Consider the following 12,174-nt stretch of genomic DNA (forward strand, 5'->3'; position numbering starts at 1 on the left):
TAACAACCTATAATCTATCAAGGGCCACAAAGGAGGAGGGGGAGAGGGATGGGGGAAAAAAGAGAAGCCGATCCCAAGTGCTCACTAGAAAGTAAATGTCTAGAAAAGAATGATGCAACATATGTACAAATATGCCTGATACGATTGATGTATGGATTTTAACAGGAGTTATAAGAGCCCCCAATAAAATGATCTAAAAAAAATACATCAATAGTACCTTGTATAAAACTACTAAAAGGCGATTAACAAGCCATGGGATGCAGAATATATCAAGGCACCATTTTAAAAGTTAGCAGAAACTACTATAGATGTGCAAATATTTGTATTATGACAAAAAAGATTTCAATAGGCATGTAAGAGACATTAAAACAAACTTCTTAGCAATAGAAAGATGCTCAAGAGCCAAAGAACAAATGGAGATAGAATTCGCTAAACTTTTATTCTCAGCTAGATTTATTTATAATCTTGCTAACCCATCTTATACTCAGTTTATTACTGAGCACATAGTACGTACACAGCAGGTACGGAGTTCCTCATTCCTGATTCCGCTGTCCTTTCCTTAGGCTCTTTATCTCGACCATGTGTGGGCTGACGACTCAAGACACGTGAGCACTGCCTTTCACCATGACACAGCAGAGCCGCCACACGCAGTGTTCTGAGTTCTTCATAAGACATGACATTTATAAGATAAATTTACCAGAGCTTTTACAAATCTGGCTAGACCAGAGGATGCACACTGGTACAGGTGGGAACTGGAAACACAGGGAATCCAGGACAGATGATCCCTCAGGACCAGTGGTGAGAGTGGCGATAACGGAGGGTGGAGGGAAGGTGGTGGGGTAGGGTAGAAAGGGGAAACAGATTACAAGGATCTACATATAACCTCCTCCCTGGGGGACAGGCAGCAGAGAAGTGGGTGAAAGGAGACGTCGGATGGTGTAAGATATGACAAAATAATAATTTATAAATTATCAAGGGTTCATGGGGGACAGGGGAGCAGGGAGGGAGGGAGAAAAATGAGCTGATACCAAGGGCTCAAGTAGAAAGCAAATGTTTTGAAAATGAGGAGGGAAACAAATGTACAAAAGCGCTTGACACAATGGATATAAGTGTGGATTGTGATAAGAGTTGTACAAGCCCCCAATAAAATTTTTTTTAAATGCCTGACTTAATTTAGAATAACTAAAATTTACACCATTCTTAAAAGCTTTCTTATTTCTATAAATGCTAGTACAGGCAACTTTTGTTCGTTTCTTTGAAAGAGGGGTGTCAAAAATACAAAAAGCCTCTAATTATGATATATAGGAGATTTAAGCACTGTTAAAAGCAATTTCTGCAATGAATCATTACAAAGTCAGGGCATTTCTGTGACTGTTAGGGTGGTATTTTAAACCAGGCTGACACTTAGAAAACCATGGGAAGTACATGTGGCTCAGATGTCAGATGCTGCCTGCTTGAAATTGTTGGCAAAACAAGCAAACAGAAGTTTATCTAGCTACCCAGTGCCATCAAGACAATTCTGACTCCTAACAACCCTATAAGACAAAGCACAATTGCTCTGTTTGCGTTTCTGAGGTTGTAAATCTTTATAAGAACAGAAAGCGAAATTGTTCTCCTGAGAAGCAGCTACTAGGTTTGAACCACTGACCTTGTGATTAGCAGCTCAATGCATAAACCACCAAGGTGCCAGGGCTCTTAGTTAATAGATCTAAATATGGAGAAGCGGGGTATACATACTGAGACATCCTTGATAACGGGGTGGGGGTGGTGGCGGGAGTTTTAATAGTGACTTCAAGGTAAGCGTAAGTGGAGAGAGTACCACTGTAAAAGCAGAACAGAGGCCGTGTTTGAAGAGGAGATGGATGTGTGCTTCATCACCCTTTCTGCTTCAACTGTTCTGTTCTACCGAGCAGTGAATGTTTCTTGATAGACTTACTGTATAGCACAGTCTTACACTGGGGTTCAGTTTGGGTGACTCCAACAGACAAAATGCTTTCTTTGTGTCAACATGACAGCACTGGGCGGACCGCTGATGGTGGTAGTGCTCACAATTTTCAAGCACCCAAAGGGTTAACAGTTTTCTTGAATCACAGCATTCTCCGTGTGTCATTTTGCCGATGCTGTTCAACACAGAGGTTCCCGAATCCCATGTGGCTCTAGAACACTTCAAAGGTGGATTGTCTAAGTTGAAGTGTGCTTCAAATAAATATCAGGTTTCAAAGAGTTAAGAAAAATGTAAAATATCTCAGTAATCTTGTATACTGCTATATTCCAGGTACATGGAAAAATTCCATTATCTTTTATTCCATTTATCCACAAATGTTTCAAAGTCCTCAAGCGGAGTCTTCCTCTCTAGAGGTGGCTATGAAGCTGGATGGTGTGTCACTGGTATTTCAAATACCAGCAGGTCCCTCAAGGTGAATAGGTTTCAGCAGTTTTAAGAACAAAGGAGGAACGGGCTGTCCAATTCTGAGGAATTAGCTATTAAAATCCTTATGAAACTGATACATATTAATTTGTTTTTAGTTTTTTAAGTTACTAAAAACATTCTAATTATATGTGTGGTTTTCATTATATTTCTGAATGTCAGCACTTGCCGGTCTATGCAGAACACAATATTGAGCAAAAATTCAGTGTGACGTGATACCACAAGCCACATGAAACTTTCAGAATATTTAAATGTAATGGTTATTTAGGACTACTGTAAACAAGTAGTTAATGTAGAAGTACAAGGGTACAAAAACAACAATTTCATGTGAATGGTTATCTCCAGAAAGAATAGTTATCTCAGAAAAATGTGATCTGGGTGGTTTGCAAGGTAGTCCCAAATTTAACTATGATAGTTCCTTTTTTTAATGAAAAAAAAAAAAGGATCTAAAATAAATGTGGCTAAACGTCATGGTTTAATAGATGGGTGTTTTTTCAAAATATACTATTCAAAGGAGAACACGGTGAATTAGAGCTTCATGTGTCTAGCTCCTTCAGATATGGGGTTCCAGTTTACTTCTTCATCCACTTTGAACACGGAACTTCACTGTTATTTCAACCGGACAATTTCTCACCACACGAGAAAAGATATTCATGAAGACCCAGGGCAAACACAGGAGTAAGTAGGAAAGTATTGTTGTTAGAGCTCTGATTTATGCACACATGGAGCTCGTCCCCAGCAAATTTAAACGTATCTCCGCGATCAACGGATGGCAGCAGACATGGTCCATCAGTAGTAACGGTCTCGTCTTTTTAGGGTGCCCCAGAAAAAAGGTCCATCCAAACGGTGCTTTCTGGCATCTCCTGGCCAGTGCAACCCAAGGCAGAGGCCAACTAAGGAGGTGATGGTGACGGCTTTTGAGAATTCCTCAGGGTAATCTCGAGAGATTTTCTCCCAGGACACAGGATGATCATGGGGGCTTAGTATGAAGACATTTTAAAAGAATAATCATTCTATTGGGGGCTCTTACAGCTCTTATCACAATCCATACGAACATCCATTGTGTCAGGCACATTTGTACAGATGTTGCCACTATAATTCTCAAATCATTTTCTTTCTACTTGAGCCCTCGGTAGTTCATCACCCTGCCACCTCCACCCTCACTCCCTCATGATCCCTGGATAACTTATAAATTATTGTTCTTTGCACGTCTTACACTGACCGCTGTTCCGTCTCCCTGGGAGGGGGTTATATGTCAACCATTGTGATCAGTTCCCCATTTCTCTTCCCACCTCCTCCTTACCCTCCTGGTAGTGCTACTCTCATTATTGGTCCTGAGGGATTTATCTGTCCTGGAGTCCGTGTCCACCTCTGATCTGTACCAGTGGACATGCTGTGATCTAGCCAGATTTGTAAGCTAGAATTGGGGGGAGAAATCATTAAAGAACTAGAGGAAAGTTGTGTTTCATCGGTGTTATACTGCATCCTGACTGGCTCGTCTCTTTCTTGTGACCCTTCTGTGAGGGGATGTCCAATTATCTACAGATGGGCTCTGGGTCTCCACTCCATCCCTCCCCTTCATTCACATCGACATGATTTTTTGTTTTGGGTCTTTTATGCCTGATATCTGATCCCTTCGACACCTCATGATCACACAGGCTGGTGTGCTTCTTCCATGTGGGCTTTGCTGCTTCTCAGCTAGATGGCCGCTTTTTTATCTTCAAGACTTTAAGACCCCAGATGCTATATTTGAAGACATTTTAAGAAAATTAAAAATTGCATTGCTGAGAAAAAAGGCCAAGAAAATTCTGCCAAGGAATTGTGTTCTATTAGAATGGAATTCAAGGGTAGAAAGGGTTATTCTATGAGAATTTTGTTAGAATACTTTATCCCATACACCCTCCATCCCTGATCTCACCCCGTCAGACATTTTAGTCCGAAAATTCAAAGAATATTGAAAAGAATTAAGTTTTCAGTGCCTCAAAGATACCAAAACTGCTATCTTACTGTGGTGTAAATTAAAGCGTGCACAACTGGACAGGCAGAGTTAAAGAAATGGAAGCGCCACCTTCAGGAGACCTAGATGAAGGAAATGCAGACAAGCAAAAGGTTTACATTTTCCTAGTTTTGCTCAATAAAAACTTCTATACTTTGCTAGCCATACGTTTGATTTATACTTGTATTATCCTATCTCTGAAGTCTTTAACGAGCCCCAATTTTAATTCACTTCTCTATGTTTTCCAGTGTTTCATTCAACTTGTTATAGTTTATATACCTAGTTCTTGACTTTGTTTCCTTCATTTAATACAGGGGTCAGCCATGTGGTCCAGAGATCAGCTACTGTTTCTGTCAATAAAGTTAAAGGGGAGCAGTCACGCCCAAACATCTGCTTTTTCTCTAGCTAAATTTCCACAAGTCGAGTTGAGTCCCAGTAAATTCTAATTTGTCGTTTGTGAGCTAAGAAGAACTGCATCACAATTGTTCACTGACTCCCAGGTGTTTATGTGCAATGCTTCTACTCTCAAAGACAAAAATTACACTTCTAAACATACTGACAATAAAAGACAATGATAATGGGGGGGGGGGGGATTGCCTGACATATGACAGAAACTTGACTGAATGGTATCCTATGAGTCCAGGACTCCCTGAAGTTGTGACAGAAATCAACACTGCCAGGAAACCTGGAATATTTACTATCTGGCTCTTTAAGAAAGCTTGCTAATCTCCTCTCATCTTGAATAGGAGTCCCCTGAGCCAGTCTCCCCCTCAGCACACAGAGCTTGCTTATTCTACTCCATGCATAAACAGAGCTCCACTTAATGACTGCACTGTAATAATCCTGGAGTTAAAGGGCAACTAAGTTGGTCCCCAAAGGAACCTGGTGGCACAGCGATGAAGTGCTCCGTTGCTAATGGGAGACCAGTGGTTTACACTCATCAACAGCTCCGTTTAAGACAAAAGACAGTTGGCTTCAAGGCAGGGCATCATTATCAAAGACAAAGGATAACATTTCAGGATGATAAACAGGTTAATGCATCTCCCTCCCTCCCGCCCCCTCTTTTTACCAGAGGATGGGCTCTGTTCCAGACCAGCACGATAAAAATAATGTCCCAATAAACAGTCGCATGACTTTTCCCTTGTCAGCGTATATGAAAGTTAGGGGCACAGGATGCTACAGTCCATGGTGTGAGCGACAGCAGTAGGAGAAAGTGTGAAATATTGTGAGATATGACAAGCGCATGTGCTACCGGAACATACGGCACCGATAAGACGTGCCCAACACAGAGCTGCCACAAATCTTCCATTTTAAAAAATGCAGTAGCTGCAAAGCAATACCAAAGTGAAGTGTGATAAAACAATGTATGCCCCTATACGTTTGTTGCATGTAGTATGTGCCTAACAAAATGCCTAAAGGAGAAAATGAAATAAAAAGTAACTACTTTCAATGGCATCAAAATACAATTAAGTATATACTTAAAAGGCAAACAAAACCACTACACTGAAAATGGCAGAACAAAAGTGAGAGCGAATGGGGAGGCTGACAAGAGTCATCGGTAAAAATATCAGTATTAAAATGTCAGTGTTCACACAAATTAATCTAGAGTAAACTCAGACACTTTAATAATCTCAGCAGGCTTTGCAGAAATTGATAAATCGATACTAACAGTTACAAGCAATTCTGAAAAAGAGCAAATCTCTACCTAACCTTAGTATTTACTATACAGCTATAAACGATAAAGTGTGGCATTAGGATACTGGGTAAGGAGATTTCCAAAACAGAATCGAACTGCAGTGTCCAAAAGTACTAGCCACCAGCCACATGTGGCTGTTTAAATTTATGCTTAAAATAATGAAAATTAAAAATTCAATTACTCTGTTGCATCAGCCACATTTCAAATGCTCAATAGCCACATGTGACTAGTGACTTCCATACTGAAGAGCCTAGGTATAAAACACTTTCAACACCGAATAGAGTTCTACTGGACAGCACTGGAACAGAGTCCAAAACATACTCAACACAAAGAATATGCTCACTGACCTTCAACAATGGCACCAAAGCTATTCAATACAAGGAAAATTCTTAATCAATCATGACACTTGTACAGGGAAAAGATGAACCTGACCCCTACCTAATAGCATGGTAGAATTAGAGAAAAACGATACATACAATACCCAAAGCAATACAGTGCTTAGAAGCAAAAGTAAAATATCCTTATGGCCTGTAGTAAGGCATTCTTTACCTAATAAAGAAACCAATGATAATAAAAAAAAGATAAATTATATGTATCAAATTAAAATTTCAATTCATAGACATTGTTATGAAATAGGAAAACAGAGTAGGAAAAATATTAATAAAAAATATCTGACAAAGTATTTATATCCTAAATAGAGAGCTACAACTCAACAATGAAAATATTACACAAAAATATTATTTTGATTTTTTTAAATGAGGAACTATACTTCTAGTATTTACTCAACAAATAAAAATTTATGCCCACAAAAATATTTGTAGGCTGATGTCCACAGCAGCTTTATTCAGATCAGTTTAAAAGAAACCTTATGACTAAATTATCAGGGAGGAAAGAGATAAACTGTGCTATATTGTTATATTTTTTACTACAGGATTTTAGTCAGCACTAGAAAGTAATGAATGTAAAGATCTAGATGAGTCTCACATGCTGAAATGTACACACTGAATGATTACATTTATATGAAGTCCTAGAACAGGCAAAACTTATCAATGAGGACAGAAAAAAGTCGTCGTTTCAGGAAGAGACGAGTGACTGTGGAGGTATAATACAACATTTTTGTGAGCCTAATTTATAGCCATTTACTGACTGATCCTCAAAAGAAAACCTAAAACAATAATAAAAAATTGTTAAGCCATAATGTCCAATTTGAAAGCCAGTAAGAACTTTACAAAATTATGACAAAATTTCAGATTTATTTTCATGTTCTATAAATTCAGGCTACAAAGGAAATACCACTGTCCTGCCTAACACTGCTTAACATTCCACCAAAACATTTTACAAGATCTCCTACGGCATAAACAAGAAGATACAAATAAATGGCTAGGACTTTATACCCATTTAGAATCTAAGGAATAAGATTTTCCATTTTCAAGTGTACTTGACTGTGAATCTCATGGCTTGCAGAGAAGGGAGAGAAGCAGAGGGATTGGGGAGGGTGGTTTACAACGAGAATAGAGAAATGCAATTTCCTTGAGACAAAATGTCAAGCATTTCCCACAGAACACTTTATTGGTGGTTTGATTTCAAGACCTGCCCAGATGACCAAATATAACCTGTAATTGTAAGTACAGGTCTACAAGGGGGTACTCAAAAGAAAACACAACTTTTTGAACGCTATGTATTTGAATGTTTTACAAAACAACCTTCTCACTTTCAAAGTACTCTCCATTACACTTAACTGGCACAGAAGGCTGCCATGGTGAAGTCCCACCTGCAGCACTCTACCTGCTTCGCTGAGCAATGACTGAAGCGGCCTCTGACACCCAGAGGGAACGACAACCACGAGCAAGCGCAGTTTGGGTCTGTCTCCTTCCTCTTACAACTGGTGTTAAGGGTTGCTGACAGTCTGCCATGTGCTAGAAAACTGGAATCAGGAGTGGAGGCTCCACCCAGAGCCAACACACTATGTACTATGAGAGGTGCTGAGAGCCGCAAAGCAGGCCCCCTGGAGCCCCTGTGAGAGTTTAACATATTAAAGAACTACAGAAAATGGAGAAATAGCTAAGAGATTTTTTTAAAGACACAACAAAATGAGTATCTAAAAAAAGAAGATATTACAACTGAAGGGACAATAGCTAAAGACAATGGGACTTATCAACAGATTTAAATCAGATGGAAAAGTCAGCAAATTATAGGATAAGATCTTTATAATTACAGATGCTGAAGAATAAGAACAGAAAATCAAGGTGGCTCAGCCTGGTTTCATGGAATTACAGAATAAGAGACTTAACATATACATCCATGGGAATTCCAAGAGGAGGAAAAAGAAGGAGGAATAGAAAGGGTATATGAAGCTACAATAACAGAAAATTTCCAAGTGTAATGAAAGAAATAAATCTGCAAATCCAAAAAGCTCAAATAACTTCTGAGCAGGATACATCCAAAGATATATACAGCAAGACACATCATAGTTAGGCTCTCAAAAACCAAAGCTGGAGAACTTTGAAAGCAGTGAGAGAAAAGCAAACACTCACATACAAGAATCCCATATAAGATTAAGCGCCAATTTCTCTTCAGCACACTGAGGGGCGGAGGATAAGCTATGAAAGACGTATTTTAAAGTGCCGAAAGAAAAAACAAAAAAAATAAAATAAACTATCAGCCAATAATACAATGCCCAGTGAAACTAACATTAAAGAATGAGGGTGAAATAAAAACATTCCCAAACAGAAGCTAAGAGAATTCATATCTTAAGGGCAGTTCTGTAGATGGAAGGGAGAAGAAACTAGAATTTAAAACTATATATTAAAAGACCACTAATAAATAGGCATTATAGCAACTAACAATAGATTATACCTCACTGAATAAAACAGGTACAGTGAATCCACCTGATAACAGGTAAGGGAGAAGGAAGGGCTCTTTTTTGCAGAGTGCCTATGAAAAATTGTGAAGAAAATAACAGAGCTTGAAAATCACCAATGTACACACATCAGTGATAAAGACTGGTTTATAAAGGAACCATCAATGCGCACTGACAACTCCAGGGGGTTGTTGGATGGGGGGGGGGTAAGTGTATTACTTGTGTGGTCTTAAAGTGATGGGGCCCTAAAAATGGCTTGTTATAGAAATTCTCCTAATGTCTTCTATACTATTTTTCCCTCCAGACTAGAATATTGAATTGTACTTAGCTGACCAATAGAACAATTCTACGGCCTTTCTTTTAGGACACTGTTATTTAAAAAAAATATATATATATATATACACACACACATATTTTTTTTTAATCAGAGTACTTTATAGAATATTCCTCAGTTTGAGATTTGATGTTGCTTTGTGATTAGATTCAGTTTATATAGCCCTTGCCATAACTGGAAGTGTATCCTTCTCAAAGTACCAAATCCAGAGCCATACTAAGTCCACCAGCATGGCACTGGCATGCCCTTCACTGAAATCGCTAATTTTGGTCACACATTCCATTGTTGAATTGCTATTTCTCTTCTTGCAAAAAAAAAACACCCCAAGTCATTTCTGGGACCCCAAAGATCCTGTAAATATAACACCTCAGAGTAAAAGACTGATGTCTACTTAGTTGCACTTTAAATCTGTTTCCTCTAAGCCAGAGATTCCTACCCTGGGATGCACGGCTCCCAAGGTTCTGTGGATAAAATTCCCGGGGCCCCAGGAAAGAGAAAAGGAAAGAAGGTATTAGTCTTCACTAACCTTTAAATGCTTTGTTGTTGTTCTTCTTCAGTTATAAATACAGGCAACTAACAACAGTTCTTTTAGGAGACCTGCATTTTTATTACAAAGAAAACCCACATATATTTTGTATTGCAGCTTTTGAGCTTGTCAAAATACTGTACAACGGTGAATCAGAAGTATTGCTATCCAAACAGAAATCTTTATTTAAAAATGAAAATGTGAAGCTACCGTTTCTCCACATATCCTCCATCGAGATCTATTACATTTCCAAAGACCGTATTTCTCTCTCTCTAACCCTTCCCTGAAGAATTCTGCATGTATTCTATTGACACCACATCAAAACTGCACTTCTGACATACTTTAATTTTTTTTTTTGCTTCTGATATACTTGAGGGACTCAAACAATGTTCCTTTAAGATGTTGGGTTTAGTGAACAAAAAGAAGCCTGAAGAGCAACATCAGGGCTGTTGGTTGGATGGGCAAGGTTTCCCCAAAACGCTCACAGGACAGCTCATTCCTGGGCACAACTTTCCTGGCCTTTTTCCTACGAATGCCCTTTTCAATTTTCCATGATTATCCTGCCTTTCAAGATGACCTCTGGGAGATCTCAAAATACAGTCACTGTAGACTTTCTGCCTTGAATTTAACTAGCTCACCTTGTCACATCTACTTGGAAGCCTTTTTGATTAGATCTTGTTCTTTGGATCACTTTGTTTCCAAGATTCATGCCCATTACAGTACATTCTCAAAAAAGGCTTCATTAACTCATCTTGCTTAAAAGACTGATGGAAAGAGATGCTCTTTGAGCTAGCTTATCTGCACACGTTTAGGCATGCATCCAGTCAAAAGCCAACATCTAAAAATTAAAGATTAAATAGCTCCAGTACCAATAGTAATTGTGGTAATTTTTCATCAGCTTCTGGGCTTCACACAGTTTCTTCTCATTCCTAAAGCTGACAATGGTCTTCCCTCTCTTGGTTCATCTTTGAGGTATTCCCAAACTTACTTAAATAACCTGATCCAACTGTTGTTTTATATGGGGGCAGCATTCTCGTAAACTCATTCAAAGCTACAAAAATTTGAAAAGATGCCAATTTAGTTTGCTAAAAATATGTGCTAGCTTTGACCCCAAAGTTGTTTTTATCACAGAAGGCACTCTGAGACAAGCTATTACCAAGGGAACGTGTCTGTGGTCATCCACTAACTGGAGAGGCGTGCTTAAGCTCGTTTTGTGTAGAAAACACTGTGCTATGGACTGGAACCCTAGCAGCGTGCTTCAACTCACAATTACACACGCTATACAGCTTTCATGTTAAAATACACCTGTTAAAATGTTAAGTCGTTTGCTTTTTAGGTAGTGTGATAGCTGGATTTCAAAATAGTTCATTTAATTTTTATGCGATTAATTTCATTTACTTACAAAACATGCCATTCTTAAAAGGGGACAGATTGCCTAAGGGTTCCACAGAACAGTTCAAGGACCCCTGCTCTGTAAGGTCTTTCACGTATTTGGAAGTATGCCATAAAGCAAGAACTGAACCATTTACAGCTTTTAGCTTTGTCCTAAAGCAAAATATAAAAAGATGTATGTCACAGATAGTGAACATTAAATCTAGCCTCTGGATATAGTTGCTAGATAAATTCATTAGCAGTACAGCTAAATTATTCAAAATATTAATTTCCAACTTCATGTATCCAATACATACATAACACACACACACACACACACACACACTGGCTGACAGCTACAAAAATGAATCAAGCCTGAAATGTCTCATACAGAAACCCAAAGCGATTATATCTTAAAATAATTGGCTAAAAACAAGGTATTATTTACCATCTGTCTTTTGGAAAATTTTTTAAAATTTCTTTAATGATCGGCTGGTAGCAGGCATCCCTCTCTGCTTTCCCAGTTTCACTCCAATCTCTCACAAACTGTTTCAACGTGGACTTTAACTTATCCATGTCAAATGTCGATGCAGGCATCATCATCTTTCCATTCCCCTGTTCAAAAAACAGAAACCAATTAGCCTCTGCCAAAGTCATCCTCTTGAACACAGTGGAACAGACATGCTTCTAAGGGGCTAACAGAGATGGTGTAGTGGATAAGTCACTAGCCTCTCACCTCAACCAGGGCTCAAGGCAGCTTGAGATCCTAAATGAAAAGCGTTTGGTGGTCTCCCCTCAATCCTCAATAGATTAAGGTCCATTAATCACAAAACTACCATATAATTAAGCAGTGTTGACTCAGGAGAGGGCCAGAACTGAGCTGCTATGGAGACCAAACATCCTCTAAGAGAAGGAAGAAAGTCCCTCCAGGTCAGAGATGGGGCAGCATGGAGAGGCTCACAC

At 38.9% G+C, this 12,174-nt stretch overlaps 1 protein-coding gene across 1 annotated transcript in view; it reads right to left on the reverse strand.

Moving 5' to 3' along the window:
- CARNMT1 (carnosine N-methyltransferase 1) overlaps positions 1–12,174 on the reverse strand; it is a 38,207-nt gene that overhangs the window by 20,752 nt on the left and 5,281 nt on the right. Inside the window, exons 3-4 of the mRNA XM_013007515.2 lie at positions 11,660–11,826; positions 7,268–7,285 (exon numbers count right to left, since the gene is read on the reverse strand). Of these exons, the coding sequence (XP_012862969.1) occupies positions 7,268–7,285; positions 11,660–11,826 (185 nt within the window). The remainder of the gene's footprint in view (positions 1–7,267; positions 7,286–11,659; positions 11,827–12,174) is intronic.

Source organism: Echinops telfairi, unplaced genomic scaffold (genome assembly GCF_000313985.2).
Source record: "Echinops telfairi isolate 266 unplaced genomic scaffold, ASM31398v2 ScPeMD7_22;HRSCAF=79, whole genome shotgun sequence".
NCBI lineage: Eukaryota > Metazoa > Chordata > Mammalia > Afrosoricida > Tenrecidae > Echinops > Echinops telfairi.